General features: G+C 41.1%; 1 protein-coding gene across 5 annotated transcripts in view; it reads left to right on the top strand.

Annotated features, from left to right (window-relative positions):
• Positions 1-18,648: 18,648 nt before the first annotated feature.
• The window catches only part of ARHGAP21 (Rho GTPase activating protein 21), a 74,001-nt gene continuing 69,509 nt past the window's right edge, over positions 18,649-23,140 (top strand). For all 5 annotated transcript variants that reach the window (XR_014943109.1, XR_014943110.1, XM_015853294.3 and 2 more), the window contains exon 1: positions 18,649-18,786. Coding sequence is in view for 3 of the 5 variants with exons in the window: in XM_015853294.3 (XP_015708780.2) it covers positions 18,703-18,786 (84 nt within the window). In the remaining 2 variants the exon portion in view is untranslated. The remainder of the gene's footprint in view (positions 18,787-23,140) is intronic.

Here is a 23,140-nt window from a genome sequence, read left to right as displayed (position 1 = left end):
CAGAGTGAGCTGAAGGTAATTTGACAGAACACAGACCTTTCTGTAGGGAAATGTTACTAATTCGGTAAGTCATAGTGTAAAGCAGCAAATCATTGATTGCCTTCAGGAAAGGTGGGGATGTGTATTTAAGTGGAGCTGCACCTGACTATTAAAACAAAAAAGTACATTTTGTCTTTCCAAAAAGAAACCTTTGTCTGGAAAATAAGAACTTCAGGAAGAATGTCATCCTCCTTTAGATGCTCTCGAATATTTTCATGTCCTTTTCATACTGTGGTGCCCAAACTGCACCCAGTGCTGGAGCTGAGGCATCACAGAGCAGAGCAGACAACCCCTCCCTCTCCTGGGGGCAATGCTGGGCCTGGTGCACCCCAGGGCATGGGTGGCTCATGTTCATCTTGCTGTCAACTGGAACCCACAGATCCCTCTCCATGGGGCTGCTCTTCAAGGTTGTCATCCCCCCGCTCTGTACAAGTATCCAGGGTTGCCCCATCCCGTGTGCAGAAAGAATTTGGTGCTTGCCTTTAAACTACATCTCAGCCCTCCAGTTTGTTAGGGTCTCTCTGCAAGGCCTTTCTACAGCCCCCCCCTCCCCAAAGGAATCAGTAACTCCTCTCAGTGTTGGATCATCTGCAAACTTACTTAGTATGTACTGGACTCCAGCGTCCAGATCATTTATCAATACGTTAGAGCTGGCCCTCTCTGAAGTGTTTTTCTTTAGCAGTTTTAACAAACAGTTAAGCATAGACTTATTGTTTTTTCCTTCTGTAAGATCTTTTAAACAGCCCCTGTTATTAAACTAAAAGCATAAATAATATCCCTGTTCCTTCTGATGTATTACTTCTTGTCTGCTGTTTGAGTATGCAAAAAAACAACAGAGCAAACTGCAGGGAAAGGAGAAGCATCTGATGACACTTATGAGCTTTATGCATCTGTGATCTTGTACTACTTGAATGTGCAGAAGTGTCATGTTGGTGGATGACTACATTGCAGCTCAGCAGATCTGCAGCTCAGTGTTGCCTCTGGAAAAAGTAAAAGCTGATTTTTTTGTTTCTAATTCTGTGATTATATGTGTGTGTTGCTTTGTATGATAACAGGGATGTGTGCAACCTGTGAGCGCTATGACGCACAAATGGTTCTGTATCTTTCTGGGGGGACTTGTGTTGCAGTGTGTGATTACCTGCTGTATCTTGGTGCTTGTAGCTGCTTTTATCCTTGTGCTTTAACAACTGGAGGATGGAGGAAAATGAAGCTTTTTCTAATGTTCAGAGGCTGTGTTGTTCTTCATGGCGGTTATTTGCTTGTTGAATTGCAAAGGCTTAGGAAGCAGCATATAAAAACTTAGGAAATGATGTTAAATGAAAACGGATTTATTTCCTGTTGTTAAGAAGAGGTCATTGTTTCTAAAAAGTCTGACTTAGCCCTTCTGCAAGGGGCAGGGCAGCGTAACTGCTGCTGAGACCACGTGGCAATGGACTGGACTCCAGAAGTGGTTGTGAGCTGTTTGTTAGGTGTGGCTCCTTCGTTGCAGAAGACAACAATTCCTGTGAGCTCATCGAGTCCTTGGATTTAACTCAGTGCTACAGTTTGTCTGCCTCCCCTAGTAGGTCATGTATGTACGGAGTAATGTGTTGTGCCAAGTATAATGCATAGACAGTGATGAGAGTTGTGCTGTCTGGTCGGATTGATGGATAGTGGAAATAATCATGTCACACTCTGCCTGTTCATTACACAGAATGCAGATTAATGTAAACTGTGTGTATTTTTCCTGTCTAAGCCCTTCTTTTGTCTTCTTAATATTTAATGTCTTTTATAAAGGCATTTTTGTTCCTTATCACCAGCAGATAAATACAGGTGATGGGTGGGAGCAACATCAAACAGACTTTGTGCTCCTCTCAGGATCCCTGCACCTCTTACAGACCTGAAGGTGCTAAAGGGAATGCTTTGAATCTTATGGTCATAAGGTGGGATGAGCTGCTCTATGGATGCAGTACTTAAATACTCCCAGGCCTTCTCAAAGGCTTTCCACTGTTGTGTCTGCCTTGTGTTTTTAAACAGAAGGAGATGTGCTTTTCTTTCAGTCCTTACACTGAATTGTTTAGATAGATAGATAGATAGATATACATAATGTAAAGGTGAAAATTTTCTGAATTTGCTCTTTGATTCCTGCTGTTAGATTTGAAGAATCTCTTCTGGGGGGATGATCCACAGTCCCTAAAATCTGTTTTTCGCTTGTTCATAGGCCAAGCTATGGGCTTTGCTCTCTGGATCTCTTATTTGTATTGTGGGGATAGAACTGCTCCATGTTCCTGAATATATTTGCCCTGTTACAGCTTCGAATGAATGTGGACTCTTGCTTGTAACCATGAGCGTACTGAACCTTTGGAAGCATCAGTAGTAGACTTATTTATGTTGCCATTTCTTTATTTATTTATTCTAATTTCCTTTCGCCAGCAGCTGCTGCTTTGCTAAGAGTGAATGAGGAGCCTCCTTAGGGGCCGTGGCTAATTACAGCTCGGCTCTCGGTTGAGGGGTGCGCTGCAAGATAGACAGTTTTCTTTTATATATGTGGCATTTGCATAATGTGTTAGGACACACTGTATGGACTGCATTAAGCACGAGCAAATACACTATAGGGGATAATCTTGGCGCTGGCATCAGTGGGCTGCCTAGATGACCTAATCCTCCTTATTTTTAATTCTGAGATTTGTTCTTTTTTATTTTTTCGCTTGGAAGGACAGGAACGAGAAATGAGAGACGGCTTTAAATTGCATTGAGAACAGTGATGATAAACACTTCTGAGTAATGGCTGTAGTTGGTTTGCATCTGTTGAAAGGAGAAGTGTGAGCTTGTTTTTGAATTCATCTGGTAGTTTTACTGATTGAAGTGGTAATGTGCTCTCCTAGCTGTATGCTGCTACGTTTTAATGGAGTATTACTTGTTATTGAAATTTAATTGCAAGTCAACATCCAAATGTAATGTGTAATGTATTTTATTTTCTCCTGTTCTGTACTATTTTTTTCATCTAAGTATTTAGCAATTTTCATAGGAAGGAGATGATGAAACATAAGAGAACTAAAACACCCTGGGGTGGGGGAATCGGTGCTGCTTAAATTGGCATTGGATGTGTAGATGTCATCTCATTCACGTTTCTTTTTCAAAGTATGAAGGCAGAACCGGTTAAAATACAGATACATTCACTGTCGGAGCTACCTGCTTTGAGCTGGAGGTGAGCTCAAGGAATATAATCATGTTTCTAGAAGCCCTTATGGATTGTTTGGCTTGTAATAGATAGATGTAGCCTATGCAGTGATACGCTCCTGGTTCTGGGGCAGCCTTCCCAGCTGAGAATCAAAACATTGTGTTGTTTGGGCCACTGAGAGCAGCAGCACACCATGTATGTGCACCTCAAGCAGGTGGCTCTTGCCACCTTTGAGTTCTGATCTCGTTTTGTAAGATGAGGATCTGATTTGGGTTAAATCAAAAACCAAGGCGTTCCTTCCCATGTAGTGATCAGTCTCATCTTAATTCCTGGGTTGTTGTTGTTGCACTTTCTGGTTTTGATGTAACTTGAATAGCGAGCCTATGATTATTGTGAGAAGTATTCCCATGTGTAGCCGCAAACATTTCTCATTCATCAACAGCTGTTAAGTCTTACTTGTCCCTTCTTGCATGCATTTTTACATTTTATTATTTCCATTCACAATGGTGAAAGGTGAGTAAGTAAACTTTGCCTGGAGTAATCAATTTTCATGGCCATTTTACAGGCTTTCAGTGTACTTACCCTGTTTTCACATGGGTTTGGTCTGAATATGGTCCAGCATTCTATATGTAAGTTATTTAAATTTATTGAGAACTTGCTTTGGAGCTCCCTATAGGTGAGACTTGAATGTGATTTCCTTTCTGGCCTTTTGAAAGGAATAATGAATGGCTGTTGTTCTGCTCCAAGGATGTCAAAGTGTCCCGTCTCCTCAAATTGACGCTGGGAGGAAAGCCAGCAGGTTGAAGATTACCCATGTAAGTTTGTTTCTAGCAATCAGTGCATCAGAATCCAGAGTAATTCAGTACCCATAAATACTTGAGTATACTGGTGTTCTGATACTGATGTCACGGAGGTAATCTTGCAAGCTCATTAACTGCGTCTCTTTCCTTCTCATTAACAAAAAAAAAAAGAAAAGAAAAAAGTTGATTATTGTTATTTTAAAAGAAAAAATCCATTACTATCCAAAAGGATTCTTGTAGCTCCGTCGTGGAACAAAGCTTTTTTATGTATGGAAGTGTTACAAAACAGGATGTTGTATAATGGATGCAGGCCAATACTAGTAGCATTGCATAGCCTCTGCCCTTTAGCTTTTAGCCTTTTATTTTTTTATGACTTTGTCGGTGGTTTTGAATAGGTTTGGTGGTGGTTTTTTTTCTGTTTACATTGTGACTGAGAATATGATTCAGCTGTACAGCTGAACAGGCCTGTCTGCTGTTTTCGTGAGTTAAGTGGCAATGGGGAAGTGAAGTACTTATTTTTCTGTTTTCCTTTGTGCAGATTTTTTGCTTACCAGTGAAGATAAATGTTGGTGAGGAAATGCTGAAGGACCCCTTGATGTTCAGTGTATGTTGATAAAGAGAAAACTCGGTGTGCATAAATGTCAAGTAGTGAGTATGGGGAGGTTAAAACAGTCGGCGTTGCATTGAAAATGCTGAGAGGTAATGATTGACTTGGAGCTCACGAGTGAAGTTCTCAGAGCTGTGATTGCTAGTTCTAAAGAATCAGTAGCTTAACTCCTTGGTGGTGGTCAAATAAGCAAATTGCATCCATTTCCTAATAATTTTGAACAGCTGACGTTCTGTGTCATGCCCTGCTGCATAAATCCATGGCACTGTTGCAGCTGGTGTGTCTAGGCCTGGTTCTTTTGCTTCCCTCTTAGTTTTTCCCCATCTGAGAAATAGCATAGTAGAAGAAGAAGAGTCTCAGAGAAAGGGCAGTTATGATCATCTAATATTCTCCACTTTTGTGTTCTCATATTTTTCTATTTGCTTATGATCTTGGAAGCAACTGACCCAATAAAATCCTGAGGGCTATAGTGAAACTCCTTGGGTGGATGATGCCTCTGGGTCTTCTGCTCACTGCAGAAGAGTTGGTTTCCTGTATTCCCCTCCCACTCTGGTTCTGTGGTACCTATTTAGGGATAGAAGATTGCTCTTCGAGGGGCTGCACAGCAAACTGCGTATCTTTGGGGTCTGCTGGTGAACAAGTACGGGAAATAGTGGAGGGAGAGGCTTTACCTGGCCAAAAGCAATTTCTCCTCTTCACCAGTCCTTAAAATGGGCTCTCAAGAAGGTTAAAAGGTTCATCTCTTAGTCACAGGACTTTGAAATGAGTCCTGCTGATTTTAGGTTTTTGCCTCCTGCCAACCCATCCTGCAGTGCTTGGTGCTGTTTTTAAAGCTGGGCCTGAAATGTTAAATGGCTTTCGTGGTGGAGATGGTTTCTGCTCGTGTAATCAGTGATTCATGACTCTGAGAAACCAAATTCTTTAAGGTGAGGAGAGACTGTGGTAATACCAGACAGTTACTCAGCAAGGTGTGTATGGGATAAACAGTTCTCTTAGGCTTGTAAGTGGGCAATCAGTTTTTCCTCCTTTAAATTAAATTGGCAAATTATATATACTTAAAAAATATGTAAGACCTCTTGTGTTTAAGCCTCACCTCTCAGAATGTTGTGATATCTGTTTTTGCACATTTTCTGCTATGAGTTTATTTGGGGAAAACAATTCTAACACACACCTCTTACAGCACATTAACCTTATTCACTTTGTGGCCAGGTATGGGACAGTAGTACTTTGGATGATGCAACATCAGAGGGGATGTAGCAGTTGTCTCAAGGCTCTCTCATAGCTCAGAATGGGAACCTGAAGTCTGGAAACCAGGATTTTTATCTATATACAATGTTTTGCCTCTGTTGTGAAGGAGGTGAAGCACAAACATCATCAGTAATATTTGATTCCTCCTAGTTAGAGCCAGAAAGGTGAATCATAATATTTCAAAGTTTTGGTTTTTTTTTTTCCCTTTAAATTCAAGCCATTAATGCTACTGGATGAGTTGAGAGAAAGGTATTATGTATGAGATTAAGAAAAGGATTTGTGGGAGTGACTTGACCTTAAGTTCAGTTAATACTGCAGTCTCTTCCCCCTCTTAGATAATCTGGCCTGGCAGATTTCTCTTTGATTCTTAGGGCCCAAGACACCATAAGCTTTCATTCCTTGAAAGGCTCTTGTAGTCTTCCCCACTAGGAGAATAAGAAAGCAAGGATTGCAAAAATGTGCTCTGGAATGAGGATTATGAACCTTTACAACCTGCAATGAGCAGCAGATAATTTCCAAAGTTAGTGGAAGTCTATGGGTAGGAAAAGATTGTATGGTAGTTTATGTTAATGCAGATTTCCTATTGAAAAACAAAGCACTATGTAATAAAATAGCTCAAATGCATGAAAAATGACATTGTCCCTACCATATCACTCCATAAAATAACCTGTTTCAGTCCATTCAGCTAAGAATCCTTGCTGATTTCTGGATGCTTTAAACCAGCAGTTCTAGGAAATGGGCTTTTGGAAAAAGCCTTTTAGTTCTTGAGAAAAACAGTTGTGCCAGTTATGTTCTTTTATTATGTGCTGGATATAAGTAAATAACTTGTTTCACATACTTTCTGCCAGCCATATTTCCAGGGATTCAGTGCTAGGTTTAAGTATAGATACCCCAAGTGTCATAACATATACTCTATTGCTGTGAGAATAAGAGCTTCAAAGACAAATTTTATTTATTTTTATTGATGTATAATGTGAGTTGTGGGCTGAAGTATGAGTGTCCTTCATCTGGTGTCTCCTCCCAGCATTAACAAAGTCTGCCTAAGAGAACTACCTCTTCCCCCTTGGTGGTTTTTTTTTGTCTTCCTGCTAGAATTTCTGGCTCTCTGAGATTCCCTTTTCTTTTCTCTTCCCCATACTGTGCTCTGTTTGATGGAGCTTGAGGAGGCTGTTGGCTTTCTTTGCTCTGAGGGCGCATTTGTGAACATTGTTCAACCTATTGACCATCACGAGTCCAAGGGCCTTCTATGCTGAGCTGCTTTCCAGTTGATTGACCCCAAGCCTGTGCTGTTGCTCAGGGCTGTTCCTCCCCAGGTGCATGACCTGACGTTTCTATTTGAGTTTCTCATTCGCCTGTTTTTCCAGCCTGTCAACATACAGTTGAGTGGCAGGATACCCATCTGGGATACCAACAACTCTCCCCAGTTTGGGATCAGCTGGGGGCTTGTCTGAGGGTACACTTTGCCCAGTTGTCTGCCCAAATCTCCTTCCAGATTTGAACTGCAATTGGGCTTTTGTGACCATGACTCCATCACTCAGACAGTGTTTCTGTATTCCCTTTGGATCTTGCTCTCTTATATTTGAATTCAGTCAGAAGCTCTTCCTTCATCCAGTCAGGCCTTGTGCCATCTTTGCTTGGTTTCCTGCCCATTGGTGCGGGTCAGTTCTGAGCTTAGAAGAGGAGATTCTTGAAATTCAGCCATCTTGGATTCTCAAGGATAATCTCCCTTGGGATTCTTCTGTGCTGATTCCTGAACCTTTCAGGGGTCTTCCTTTCCTGAAGTCTGGGGCTGTAATACTGCTGTGTGGCTTCATTCCCCTCTCCTCGTATCCTGAACCGTATTCATGGTCACTATAGTGGAAACAAAAAGCATCAGAAGAGAGCCGCCTCTCCAGTACCAAGTATTTTTATGCAGCCTGGTACTGTCGCTTACCTAAGGAAGAGCTTAGCACGTGGGTAGCAGTTTCAAGATTGATGGGTCACTGTGCATGCCAGTGCTGCAATAAGACTGGTAGAAGACATTCCTAAGTTATAATGTGAACTTAATATGATGATAAGCAAGTTGTTTTTTAAGGAGCAAGGCCTATTTTCTTCAGAAATAAAAGCAACTCTGACTTCATGTCTTGATGTTTATTATGTAGTTAGCTTAGTCTTTTATTTTAAATTAAAAAATGCTGTGCTTCTCTATAGGTTTCTGCAGTGGTTCTTTTTATCCTGTATTCCCCAGATTCACCGATGATTGTTTTTCCTTGATTTCTATTTGAGCGTCAGAGTTTACAATAACTTGTTACGTAGGGTTTCTGGATGAAATGTTAGTATTCCACCAAGCACTGACAGACATCTGATAGATTTTGAGTGATCTGGGGCTTGCCTGTTAATTTACAGCTTCAAGCAAAAAAATACATTTTAGTTTGGTTTCACTGACACATCAACTTTGGGTATAGTTCACTTAAGCTATTGAGAATGTTGTAATAGCATTCCAAGTAACGTGTTATTCTCACCTGTGTAAAATCCATCGGTAGATGAATGGATGAACACCTTCATTGCTTGAAGTATGCTGGTTCAGGTTTCCTTTAACCTGGATTTCTGGCTTAAGTTGTTTCAGTCCTAATGTGGTTTTTTGTTGGGGGGGAGCGAATAATCTGTTTCTGACTGAAAATAGAGAGAAGTTACATTAACACGGTAACAAAAAACCTCCCAGTAATGAATTTAGTATCACAGTGTGGCTTGAGGTGGAAGGGACCTCAAGGATCGTCATGTTCCCACTCCCCTGCCACAGGCAGGTTGCCAGCTGCTGTATCAAGCACATGAGATCAGATTGCCCAGGGCCCCGGCCAGCCTGGCCTTAAACACCTCCAGGGATGGAGCATTCATGACCTCTCTGGGCAGCCTGTGCCAGCACCTCACCACTCTCTCAATTAAAAAAAAAGAAAACTTCCCCCCTATCTAAATCTCTTTTCCTTTGGTTTAAAACCAGTCCCCCTTGTCCTGTCACTATCTGTACACATAAAAAGCTGATTTTCCTCGTCTTGTAATCTTCTATTAAATACTAGAAGGCTGCAATAAGGTCTCCCCAAAGCCTTCTCTTTTCCAGGCTGAACAAGCCCAACTCCCTCAGCCTGTCATCACAGGAGAGGTACTCAAGCTCTCCAGTCATCTTTCCATCATTCCTTTCTTATTAGCTTAGTACTATAATCCTGAATTTATCGGTTTAAAAGATAAAAAATCTTTCCCCATTAACTGTGTTCTACTCACAAAGAAACAAAACTGTGGTGATGTCTGGAAAGTATCTGCAGGTAGACTGATAGTTACAGACAGAAAGAAGAGCTGAACTCACTCAGTGCAGATGAAGAGTTCTTAACCTGAGAACATTGAGGAGTGGATTGGTGACCTGTTAAATGTTTGGTTGTCATTTTATGTTGTCAGTCACTGTTGTGTAGCCTAAAAATGGGGACCAAAATGGGTGGTTGAACACTGGAATGGGCTGCTGGAGTCCAGGAACCTTCTTCTGCAGCAGCATTTACCATGTAACTGGGCAGCTGCTTTCCCTGTCGATGGTCTCCACTGACAGTGATTAGAACTGTATGTTCTTCCTCCAGTATTATTATGTCATATAAACTTTATTGGTGTATGTTTTCTAATAAAAATGAGATTATTTCTTACCATGTTTAGGCCAGTACAGTTATCCAGGCCTGCTGAGTTCTTATGTGTTAAGAAAGCACAGCTTGCAAAACACTGAGTTCTTTTATCACACATAGATGGATTTTGAGGCCCACCTGCATGGTACTTGGTGAAGATGGAGCTCAACAGAACATCGCTATTTTGGACTGGTGTGGGTGGCATCTCTTTTGGAGACAAAGGTGTTTCAGGCACAGAAATAAAAGTAACAGATGATTCATCTTGGTACTAAGTCTGTCTTCTGGAATTTCTTTGTGAGGGATGAGAAGGAGATGGATTTTTTCTCCCCAGATGAGCTTTGGCTGGGATGATGATAGGTACAATTCAGGGTGCTCCTTTATCACCTGACTCCAGAGGATGACATCATTGCATGGATGCTATTACTGGTTTTAAAAGCACTACTGAAGCTACTTGACTACTTGTTTGAGGGTTGGAGTGAGGTTGTAACTCCCAAATTAGTGTGGTGGAACCATGTTGGCCAGAGTTCTGGTACAGCTTTGCCTGTACCCTCTAATAACGGTGATAACTCTAAAATGTTTTGAAGGTCAGAGGCATTTTATTTACTTCTACTTACAAAATTGGTTGGAAAAAAAGTATTAGATCAAATCAAAATTGTCAGCCAGTAACTCTTCACAGAGTGAAGTAGGCTCCTGCTTCTAGAATTAGTTTCAGAGGAGACTTTCACTTTTTGTCTCTATGAATTGTACAGGTTGTTTCAACTCAGAGACCAGTTTTCTCCCGTCCCTAGGAAGTTCTTCTTCCATCTATGAGGCCTGGCCTTGTCTCTGGCATTATCCTTACCTGTCTGTGGCTCTTCATGACCTATGGACTTCCCATCTTGTTGCCATTACACTTCCTTTTTTTTTGTCTCATGCTGCTGAGTGCTTTATCTCCCAAAGCCAACCTGTTCCTTTCCTTAGAGATCCACAGTTTGCAGTGCTGAACGTGCTGGGGGTTACATGGTGGGAAGGGTAAGGGAAGTGGCAGAGCGCAGGACCTCCTGTCTTCCTCATTTTTCCTCTCCTAACATGCAACCTGCTGGGTTGACTAAGCTCTACATACTATAAGCACTACATACTTCACATACGCAGTGGAGGTCTAAAAAGTGGCGTTTACTCATCATCAGATGGCTTTTATTGCTAGTGAAATCCACGTGCAAATTTGAGCAAACTTCTGTTTTGAGGATACTGCCTACTTGCGTTCTTACATGTTATGTTGTGGGAAAGTACGTTATTCTGCTTTTCTCAGCTTCCAGAGGGCGTGATGAGCTCTACTTTTTGTTTAAATTTTGGATGGATGAATTGTGTTGCCAGCAAAGCAGGGTTTAAAAATAGAATTCTGAGACACATTATTACTAAGATGTACTTAGATACCATCCCTGCGGTGCTAAGTGTGTTGATTCTGTGGTTTTCTGCAATCAGTGCACTTCCCTTTAGTGGTAACCACTGAAAATTACCTTGGGTTCATAGTGTAATTGAAATTTTGAGGCTAGAGGGCGAAGCCGTTGACTTCCTCTTAATGTAGTGGGGCAGTGCTTCTAGTTGAGGAAGAACAGGTCTTTGCCAGCGCTACAGATGTATTTTGCATACTGTTTGTTTTTGTCATAAAACGTTTCTTTTATCCTGTGGTTATGAAATAGAAGGTTTTTAAATTCCAGTGTTACGAAAGAACAAAGTGTCATGTCATGTTTTCTTCATGCTGCAAGTAATTGCCTGTTAAATGCAGACTGAGTTGGACACCTGGCTTACTAGTACGTAGTGCTGCTCATGCTCTAAAAGTATGTCCAGTTGTCTGAACTCTAGAAATACTTGAGATTTCAGATAGGAGCTGCCTTTCATGACCCCATGCTTGCTGGGCCTGGTCCCCTGGTTGTCCCACGCATGCTGTGTGATGTCACTTAAGATAATCTGTCCCAGGGCCTTTCCTGGCACCAGAGTCAAGCTAACTGGTCTGTAGTTTCCCAGATCCTCCTTGCAACCCTTCTTGTAAATGAGTCACATGGGCAAGCCTCCAGTCCTCTGAGACCTCTCCAATTGACCAGGACTGTTGACATATGGGTGGAAAGTTGCTTGGCAGTCACCTCCATCAGCTCCCTGGGTGGATTCCATCCAGCCCCATGGACTTGTGGCAGGCCAGGTGGAGTAGTAGGTCTCTGAATGTTTCCACCTGAATTGTGGGGATGCTGCTCATCCAAGACTTCCAGGTCAGGGGGTAGATCACCCTGAGAATAAATGGTCTGACTTTGAAAAGTCTCCTGACTTTTAGGCAGGAAACTCTGCCATTTCATGGTCACCCTGCTCAAGGCAGCTCCTGACCACCAGATCTCATACCAATTCTTTGTGAACAGCAGGTTTAGTGGGGCACCTCCCCTGGTAGGCTCCCCTACTAGCTGTGTGAGAAAGTTATCTTCCACAGACTCTAGAACAAAGACTCCTTCTTCTGTGCTGTACTATATTATGATGATCAGGGCATTATGATTATTATGATGGAGGGCAGTACACTTGAAAATGCAGGGCCCGTGTTCTTTGAACGAAAGATATGTTAGGAAACAGATGCTGTAGTGGAGTGAAACAAAGAAGTAAGAGTTGTTGAGTCTCATTGTTTATTATTTATTCTGTGGTTGCTATCAGTCTGCACATCCGTTAGTTCTTTTGCAGGTACTCTTGAACTCACTAGCCAATTCTGGTAAAAATGTGAAGAGAGGAAAGGAGAAAAGGAAGTGCCTGGAAATGTGGGGCATGTCGGCAGCTGGGTAGAGGAGAAGCTTAGATTTGTGCTTCCCAGTGGAGGTGAGGTGGGGGAGCTTTGGCTGTCAGCACAGGCATGACCACAGCCTAGCCAAAAACTTACTTTTCTTCCCGCAGAGGGAGTTCTAAGGGAGGAAAGATGATGAGAGGGAGATTCAGGGTGTGTGAGACCAAAGTCAGTTCTACTCATGTTGTAACCTGATAAAGTTTATTGTTAAAATGAACCATAAACTTTCTTAGAATTCCGAAGTTTGCCATATGTTAACGTCTTCCAAAGTGTTTTTCCTTCCAAAGCGTTTTTCCTTCCAAAGCTTCCCAATTTTGACTGAACAAATACTTTAGTGAAAGGGCAGAAAGCTACACAACAGTGAGGAAGAGCTTTGAGCTAGTGCATGTGTCTTCTAAAATGAAAAACACTGGAAGCAACCGAGGGTGGTTTCAGAATGTCAAATGACAGATCTGAAAACATTTTAGAAGTGGGAAAACTGAGGAGAAAATGTGGTCTCAATAGGAGGATATTGGGCTGTAATCTGAGGTGCTTCACTGTGGTTGCACCGAGTGATTAGCTTTATCCAGATCTTGTATTTAGAGATTGCCAGATTATTGAGAAGGCTAAACCGTGTTATAGTAGATACGCTGTGTAAATAAGCATCCTAATACATTTGAAGGATTTTCTTTATAATCACCAGGGGTAGAACTTGTCCTGAACTTACTTCTGCCCTAATGTATATAAGGATTTATTTATTAAAACATTTATTTATTTATTTATTTATTTACTTACTCAAAATGGAAGTTGCAGGTTTCTGAAGCCCAATCTTGGGCAGGCAGGTAGCCTTGTTCTGGTTTTGGGCTGGGATAAAAAGAAATATAGAACTTGTCACATGGAAGTACAGCAGTACAGTGAGGAACGTGGAGACAAGAAGAGGTATCTGTTAGGGCTCAAGCCAGTTTTGGACACAGAAGTACTTGTGCTGTTGTTACAAAAGCCATACAAGTTGATGTGATTTCATTTAGATGGTAAAACATTGTTTCTGGGGAAGAAAAATTCAAAACTTCCCTGCTCCCTAAGCTGGTAAAAATAATAACTAACTGTATAATAGCCACTGCGTACAGTTTGTCTTCTGGAGACAAGCATGCAGTATAGACATGATGAGTAATGTAGCTTAGAGTCATCATCATTTTTGTGATGACAAGTTTGATGATGGTGTTGTGTTATGTTACTTATGAGCATTGAAGTGTTTTGGTCAGGCCTTAAAGGGTAACCATGGAGATAAAGCTCAAATGAAGTCATGGCGCATTTTTTTTTGTGGAGATGATGTAAAACGACCAGGTGAAAAGTACAAATGTAACTCAAAACACAATAACAAATACACTTGCTTCTTTACTTTTAGTTTTGCTCTGTTAACCTATAAAACAAAGGGTAGTGAGAACAGGTAAATGCTGAAATGGAACTGATGCAGTTGTGGGGACAGGGGATTAGGCTAACAGGAATTTCCACAGGAGCATGTTGTGTTTCTTCTGCCCTCCAGGAGTGTGAAGGTGGAATGCGAGTAACGATCAGTTGAGCTGAGGTAGCGGTGATGAAAGCTTGGGAAACCTTTTGTGTTCTCACAAGTTTGATCTTGTTAACGCGGTGATGTTACAGAAGTGCTGAGTGCTATCACAAAAGTGTACTTTGTCTAAGAGTGAGTGTTGCTTTGTATTTCTTGGTCAGTAGCTGTTAAACATGGCAATGCATCTCAGCAATAGAGCAGTGTTAGACGTTTTCTTCCAGTTTTTTAAGATTTCCAGCTCCCTTACTAGCATTCAGTTTGGAGACTTTTGTGGTGGTTTTATTTTTTTCTGTAAAATACTTGTTTTTTATGGAATAAATTAGAAAATGATACCTTCCAGCAGCTGAAGTTAGTGAGAGGCCTGTAAATGGACAGCTTAGATAAAGGGGGAGAGAAAACACGTCTTGTATCATGTCAGAAGCAGAAGTTAAAGAAACATCAACATAGTCTACTGAAAATGAGCTATTGAAGGTGATTGTGTTAACATCTAAACAAGGGGCAGCTGCTTGGCTTACTTGTGAATTGGTAGCTCAAGGGATAAAGGTTTTCTCTCTGCTGTGATTCAGCCTAACAGTCTCCATGTCAGTATTGCTATCCAGTCTCCTTGAAAATGAACAGCAGACTTCTGTGAGAATGGCTCCCTATGACTTCAAAAGTCTTCTTGCAACCAAACAAACAAGGACTTCATTCTGCATTAGCAGTGTCTTTAAGATGTTCCAGAGAAGCAACTGTGTGATGTGTGAATGGTTCTGTACCAGCTGTTGTACAGCTGCATTTATCCCTGTAGGATATTTGTTGTGTTGATGGTTCTCTCAACTCCATTGCATCCTGAAAAGAAGTTGATCTGGGGGAAGGAAAACTCCAGATTTATGTTTAAGGTGGAGGGAGGTGGGTTTGGCATTTACTGTTTTTTCCAACTCGTAGCTTTTGATAACAATTCCAATGATGGGAAAGAATTCAGAATGGAAATCCTATTTCAGCCTCTTCCTGCTCTTGACTCAGTGTGTAAAAACTTTTCTCATTGTCAGTCTTGTGAGCTGAGCAATGGAAAGACTGTGTCTTTTATTTATTAATTTATTTTTTCAGATGAGCTTTTCCTTCTTGTGCACTTCTTAATTTCATTGACTAAAATGGGCCAGGCTTCCTCTTGAGCTTCACGGCTGTCATCATGCTTTGTGTGGTAGTGCCAAGGGAATGGCTGCTACTGTTTGCAAGAGTGCTGGTTTCTTAGCTGGGTAGATGGAGTATTAAATTGGATTGGAATAATAATAAATAGACTGATTGATTGGAATGGAACTTGCTCAGCTCACTTGTGTTCTCAGTCCAGTCATCATTTACTGAATTACATTTTCCTTGACTGACTCTAAAAGATTACCTTAGTTGTGTCTGTGCATTAGTGTGTGTAGAGATACAGGAAAACACGGTGACTTAAATTACCTCTGTGTCATCGGCAGCTTTTCCCAGTCAGAGTTTACAGTGTGGCAAGGGGTTCACTGGCAATGGAATGTGGAGACCTTTGGAGCCTGCTGACATAGATACATGCCCGCTGTCATTCTCTGCTGCTGGGAGTGTACCTCTATGTGCTGTGTTGGCCTCTGTGGCCCAGTTTGAAATTCATTGTGGAAGCCACATAAAGATTTTACCAAAAACAATGTAAACCTTCTAATTTTTATTAATTTTTTTCCAATAAACTTTCTTATAACAAAGGCATTAGTAAGTTGAGTATTGAAAACTCTTCACTATGCACCTACCTGAAGGTAGTTCCATCAGTTCTTGTGCAGTTACTCAGGGATTGTCTAATCAGACTCTCTGGAGCATTGCTGCGCTTAGAAGAAATACAGAAGCTCTTCCAACAAACACATAACAGTGATCTGTAAAGAAAATTCTATTCTGATCTAAAATAAGGCAGTGGAATTTGATTTAACCTTGCGCCAGGAAGGAGGTTGTCTCTTGTAAATAGGAGCAATTGTCAGGCCAGCTGAAGGCTGTCAGGAATGGTTTTCAGTAATGGCAAATTAAACTTAGAGGTACACAGATGGACTTGGAGGGACATTATTTAGGGAATAAATGCTATTTACTGTTGGAGGTGCAGCTCTTGTAGCAGTTCCTGAGCTCCTCCTTTTATCTGAGGACGTAAGCAAAGCCTCTGGCTTGTAAGAACTTTGGTCTTTGTCTCCTTCCGTGCTTAATGAAGTTTAAAAGTGTTTTGATATCGATTGTTAATGGCCGCAAGCCAAGCCAATACCGACCATGTCTGAAAATGTTTTCCTACTGCAATCTATTGTAATTTATGCTTTTATCTGAAGGATTCAGATAATTCTGTGTGAACTGCAGTGTTACATAAGCACTGGCCTGATCTGGGGGGATGAATTGTTTCAGAATTTCCTTATAACAGCTTTGAAAGTTAATGCTGAGATGGCAGGTTCATAATCGCTGTTGGTCTTAGGTGAAGAATTGCACAAACCTGATTCCAGACGCTGAACTGAGTTGTTAAATTGTGGACAGTATTTTTAACATGCCACGTTGAATGCTTAGGAGAGGCTTGAGTACTTTAATGGGTCTAAATACTGGATAATAATATATAAACCTAGAAGTAGTTAATAGTGAGACTGACTGCGGAATTGGTCTACATTATTGTTTAAAATATATCCGATTTTTATTTTTTAATTTTTATTTTTTTTGGTCTAAACAAGCAAACTTCTCTTAACTTTCCAGACCTCCTTTCCCTTCTTCCCTCCATCCTGCTCAGATGATGACAGCATTTTTCCATAGCACAACTGATGTGCAGCTGGCTGTTGCTGTGCCCTGCACAGGCTGCTGTGTGTGCTTTGCCAGCACCCCTGCCTGCTGCTCCCACAGGGTGCCCTGCCCTCTCCTGCCTCCATCCAGCCTTCCCTTCCTGTACGCCTCGTTGCATTGCTGCTTTGGCATCTCCGCAGTATCCCCCTCCCATTAGACCTCCCCAAACATCCTCCTGCTCCAAGATTTCTCAGGCTTATACAGTTATGATGTCTGCTGTGAGGAAGAATGTCTGTTCCACCCAGCAATAGTTGCTAAGCAGGACTTTTCTTCCAGGCTCTTGTCAGCACAGGCTGCTTCAGTGCTGGCCATTTCACTTGTACAAAGAGCTCTTATGCTTTTAATAAGTCAAGCACTTTAATTTCCGTATTATTTTTTTTTTCTTGGGCTGTATTAATTTTGTGCAGTGTCATGTTGGTACTGCTCTTCTCCCTTTGCCATAGTGATAATTGAGAATTTCCGCCATGTACATCTTAAAAAGCATAGATCCCTTGTACACAGCTGTGTTCTGGCCATCTTCAGACTCTTCACATTGGTGAAAAGATGAGATTTGCTTGGACTCTGGCATTAATTCCCAGAGCCTTTGGGGTAAGAATTTGGAACAAGTTTTTTTTTGATTCGATTAAAAGCAAATGTAACTGTATCTGTATAACTGCTCCAGTGTTACAAGCTGCTATTTGGCCGAACCATTTGTTTGGCTCTCATATATGAGTTTATTTCCAGTTTGCTTTTAATGCGCACTTTTTCTTTTAACGCTTGAGTTCTCAGTAGTTTGGCTGTTACTGAAGCGAAGGTTGAATTGGCCACCTGGTCTTGTAGCCTTTGCTAGATACTTCCTCATGATAGACAGATCTCACGCATCTCACAGATGTTCTTCCTTGAGGCTGTGCATGAACACTCATTCAAATGGGATTCTGCCTTTCTTCTCATCCACGTCTTCTCTTGTATTTTCCTTGTCTTCTTCTTACTGGAGGAGTAGCTGAGCCTGGGTATGGGGGTACCTGACACCTGTGTCCTGTGGAGCTGTCTCTGCTCCTGTCTTATCTTTGGGCCACAATTTTGGGTCTGTTCACCTCACTGGGGTGTTTCTTGGGATATCACACATATTCCAGAAATAAGACATTGTGGTTTTAAGTTATTAGGAGTTACAGCTGTTAGATAAAACCGTGTCTGGCTGGTGCTGAAGAGTTTGATTGTTAGTTGTGGTCATAAAACCTCAGATAATTTAAAGTTGTTTTGTAACTAGTCTAGTAATTTGTGTATTCATAATTGAAGGGGGTGGGGGAACACAAATTAGACCATCAATCCATAGAGGGGGAAGCATGTATCTGAGACAGGGGTGTTTGCAGACTGCAGAAGAGGAATATGTAAAGGCAGAAACATTTCCAGTGCTTCTCAGGTTCTCAGGATCCCACTGCTCCATCTTCCTCTCTCCTGCTTGTGGGGCAGTCTTCATCCCTTGTTTCAAAAGGCAGACACCATTCCTGTGTGTAGTGCTGTAATGGGTTAAAGGGAAGTCTTCATTTAAGAACATGATGCATATGAACCTCTGTGGCTGCAGTGAGATCTGTGAGGTTCTCCTGGCTTTGGAAGGTGGCTCATATTGCACTGTGTTTTAAGACAGAAGACACAGCTTTTGCATCTCGTGAAAGTGCAGAAGCCAGTATCATAGCTGTGCCTAAGCAAGTTTAAGACCTATGATATGAATGATTGGTGATGTTTGGACTGGTTTCAGCAGCAGCAGGAAAGGGAAAAAAAAAACCAAACAAGCACAGCTTGAGAGCACCTTTTTGTATTTGCTGTAGTGAGAATTCTTAGGATGTTCTGATTTCCCATTTCTTTTTCAAGAATGCATAATTTGACAGTTTCGGAAGTGTTGTTTTGAAGAATGTTATGCAGTTCTGTCAATATATCTTGTTGAGTCGACACATAGTTGGGGTGGGAAGGGAGTCTGAGCAGGAAGGAAGGTCCTTGTTCCTGAATGTCATTACTGCATAGCTCTCATATCCTTCAGTATCACTCGGGCAAAAGCTGAGTCAGAGCACAGCAGCAGTCTGCGCTATAGCAAGACATGGCCCAATTCAAGATTCTGGACTGCGTGATCAATCACAAATGGAGCTTCATCTGTAACCTTTATTGTGCTTGGAGCGGTCAGGTTTGTTGTTTTCTTATCTTACAATATTTTAATATGATTATAGAACTTAATATAATGAGGGGGGAAGGCTCTAGTGTCATCCATTTCTCCCCCCCTTCCCTCCCCCATCCTATTGAAAAATGCAATATTAAGAATGAAGCCATAAACTAAAGATTTTCCTACAGTTAATAAAAATATAAAGCATGTTTTTAACCATATAATTGCTTTTTTTTTAACACTTGGAGTGCTTCAGATTGCTCTGGTAGAGTCTTGACCTTTGAGGAGGATTTACTCCATGAATTGTACATACAGGAGAGGGGAGATGTGCCAGCACCATCTGCATTGTGAATAAATATAAAGCTGATTTGTTTCCCAGTTTAACTGAACTCAAACATTTTGGCTGTTTCAAAATTTATCATGGATATGAGAGAAAATAGTATGAGAAGAGGTTGGATACTGCATACTTTTTGGAACATACGGGATAAAATAACACAGAATGTTATTCAGTTCTTAATTTGGACAGCTCTTAAGTCTGACTGACTTATTTCTTGTAGAACTAGAGGAAGAAAACCTTACCTGGATTTTGAATGGAAACGTTTGTAAATAGAATCCACTCACTAGGGATATGAAATAGTGCTGTTCTGTTGCAGTACTGCTTTCAAGGTGGATGTAACCTGTGTTTCTCACCTGCCATTCAAGCAGTCACCGGAGAGAACTTACTGTGCTCTTCTGCAGCATTAAGGAGAAGGCTTTATAAAATATTTCAGTTCCAGTACAGTAATAGAGGCAAGAAGTACTCTCACTGTACATGTAAGTCTGTAGAAACAATATGCCCTTCTTAGAAATCATTTCCTTAATGATATGATTTAAAGCAGTCTCATCTGTTGAGTTGGAAAGATAAGAGACAAATGGATGCTTTTAGAGCCTTAAATTTCAGATGCTTAACTAAGCTTGATTCAGTTTGCAAACACACAGATAAGAATTCATCAGAGTAGGCAAATTGAATCTGACAATGGCTTCCTGTGCTTCAGAAATCAAGAAGTAGTAAGAAAAGGCCAGGCTGATGATATGGGCAGCCCCACCAAACTTTAAAATGAGTTTGGAATAAGAAGGGGGGAGGGAAAGTTACATTGTTTTTTGAGCAGAAGAATGAAATGAACTGTGAAAAACCCCAAAACAATAAACTAAAGCCAACACAAAAGGAAAAAGAACACCCAACAAGGCAGGCTTCATGTAACCTAAAAGCTGTTTCTTAGTAAACTGGAAGGAAAACCAGGCCTTAGATCAATATACTTAAAATTAATTGCGTGCTTAAGGTAGAAATGTTGCAGAACTGCTTGATATTACTCATTTTTCTTAGATAAGTAGAATATATGGCTAATGTGGTTTGTGGGTTGTATTGTGGTGTGTTTTTTTGTTTTGTTTTGTTTTTGGTTTTTTTTTTCCTGAAAGTAAAATATCTGGAAACTATATATTGTAGTGAGCTGCTGCTCTTCGTTTTGCTTTTAAATGAATGTTTAAGTTCAGTTCTGAGGTACTATCTACCAGGAAGAGACTAGTGCAGCTATTCTACTGCATTAGAATGCCATGTAAAATGTAGATGGACTCAGCCCTGGAGGGAGATGTGAACTGCTTTGTATAGCAGTGTTGCTCCTCCTGTCAGTGTTCAGGAATCCTGCAGGTCAGAGAACAGGTAAGTACAGTCTGAAGCTAACAGCTCTTGCTCGAGTGTAGCTGCACAGCCCAGCTCCCATCTGGTCTATGTCATCCTTGAACTAGCAGAGCTCATGCAACTTCTTTGGTGGTTTTCATCCACTCGAGCACCTGTAAGGCATCACGGGATGCTTTGCCGTCATTAATGGCATTAATGATTTCTTGAATCAGATTATAGAACTGTTCTTATGGCCTTTTGTTATTACTGTCACACACTCTACTCCTCTGGTTTACAGTTCCCAAAGTATCTCTTCAAAAATAAAGTGAAGGTAATCTTTTCCATTGTTAGTCTGATGTTTGTGAAGATGTAGCCTCAGAGTCATGCTTGTACTAGTACTGACCCCAGTAAGAGAGAGTCCTTGAACAATTGTATGGAAGTACTAAGTAATGATTTTACTCATTCACATAACTTAGCTCATCTTCAGTAAGGTACAGCAGAACTTTCCCTGCTTTCTGCTAAGGAAATCCTTTATCAGCCTTCAGTGTGCAGGCAAACTCTTGATGCTTGATGTCTTCATTCACCTCTTGGCCAAGGTGGAACATTGCTAGCAACTCTGAAACAATCAGTGCCACTTCTTCAGATGGCTGAAAGGATTACTGGTGGATAGCATAAAAGAACCATTAGGGCAGTGTTATGTAATCTCTTTTTTCCCTTGTATCACATAAGCATTGCTTACAAGTCTTAGGCAATAGAACAGTACACTGTGAGTTGAATGTAGGTCTTCGTACCAGCAAGGAGCAGGTCACTGCTGTGCCCTGAGTATGCTGCTACCAATTGGAGGAGAGCAGGTCTTTTCACTGTTCCAAATTCCTATCTGAACAGTGCCTGACTGCTGTTTTTTATTGCTGTGTCATAACCTCTAAAGGTAACAGCGATGGTCTTTCAGCTGTTTGAATACTTAAATTTATGGTTTCTTAGTCAAAGACAGGTATTCTGCTGAGTTCTACCTGCTGACAGATGGCCATACAGGTTCACTGTACAGAAGAGCCTTACCACTGAAGTTGTCGGGCTTGGGAGAACTTCCACAGCCATCAGGATAGTCTTTGAGAAAGTGAGTTGTCATGTCGTGGCATTATAGCAGCCAAGATCTTTAGTTTTTAATCTGCAGGCTACATTTTCCGTAAAACAGTGTATGAGAATGAGATGTTGCAGTGCAAGCTCAGCTGTTGTATTGCCTTCAAGCGTTCGGATGCAGAAGCACTGCAGCAGCTGCTGCACTGCAGCTATTTCCCTTCCTCCAGAGAATCTCAGATAACATGAAAAAAAACCATTTCAGTCTTCTGGGTTTGTCACTTGGAGGGTGAAGTAACAAAGGTGGTTGCATTCCTTTTCAGATATTTGCAGCTGATAAGAGTTTTGAAATGTGATATTTATGTTGTCTTCTCGTGCTCTTATTTCTCTTTATCTCCTGCCTCAGGGAGGGACGGAATATGATAAAAATCTTGTCTCATAGCAGTGCAGTATGTGATGTTTTTGGATTTGTTGAGTAAAAGGTGTAAAATCAGTGCAGGAAATAGCTGATGGCTTTACTCATTGTGGGAATTTGCATTGTTGTTGGAGAAACGTTTTGTAATGTTCAGAAGTACAGGGAAGTAACAGCAACAGTGAGCAATTCCAACTGGAGTAATAGGCATGTGGGGACAAGTAGTTCTTAAATAAGCCAGTGGATTCTTGTTAAAATAGATTTCTCCTCTGCCCCCCACCCCATCCTCCAGACAGAACACAACCAGGGTTTAGACATCAGCTGTGCTGACTGTTCTGCTGACATGTGGGCTGCAGGCTGGGCTGAAATACACAGGTCACTTATGATCACATTGTAAGGCAGGGTTTGAAAGCTGGTGGATTTGCAGCTAAACTGAAAATCCTGTGGACAACTTTCTCTTCTCTATCCTCTTAGAGATACTTCATCTCTGGTGACATAAAGATTTCAGATTTTTTTTTCAAGTTAATGACTTGAGTCCTTTCTTTAAACCACCTTCCTGTGTACCTTATCGAGGTATATTAAATTCTGCAGTGAAAAAGTTGCTTTTCTCTGTGCTGTACATGCACAGTAGATTATAAACATAGGGTTCTGAAATACAGCATGTGGCTTTGCATCTGTGCATGCTGATTTATACATAAAACGAGTACTTCTGAGAGTAGGGCTTTTAAAACTTTCAGTGTTAATTTGCACATTATATAATTTATTTCAAATGAAGTATATTAAAACATGGAACCAGGGTTATATTTAAGTGGTACATTTTTGCTAGTATGCATCTGTACTTGCAAGCTTAAACAGTGGGTAGTTTTAGTTATGTATCTGGATGCTGCTTTGGAGGGAAGAAGCTGTGTATGTAGGGTTGTGAAGAATCTTGGAACATTGTCTTGCAAGTTTTGTGGTATTTTGAGCCATGTTCCCTGTGTTAAATCCCTTTCCTAGGAAGTGCAGGCATGATATGAATAGTTCCTTTCTCAAGTAAGTGCTTAAAACTGTCTCGCCGTGTGACTCTATACAACAGGATAGAATATGAAATAGTATCTCACTTGAAATAACTGTATTTAGGGTGGCAATCTGGATTTTGACATTGAGAGGTAATTCCCTGATCTTCCAAAGGTTTGCTGGGGGCAGGTCAGGCATTCATGGGCACGTGGAACAGAATCTTGAGTAAAACCGCAAGGTGG

Source organism: Coturnix japonica, chromosome 2 (genome assembly GCF_054131305.1).
Source record: "Coturnix japonica strain WE chromosome 2, WE-NBRP24, whole genome shotgun sequence".
Taxonomy (NCBI): domain Eukaryota; kingdom Metazoa; phylum Chordata; class Aves; order Galliformes; family Phasianidae; genus Coturnix; species Coturnix japonica.
The sequence above is the reverse complement of the archived record's forward strand: the minus strand, read 5'-3'. Positions and strand labels throughout refer to the sequence as shown.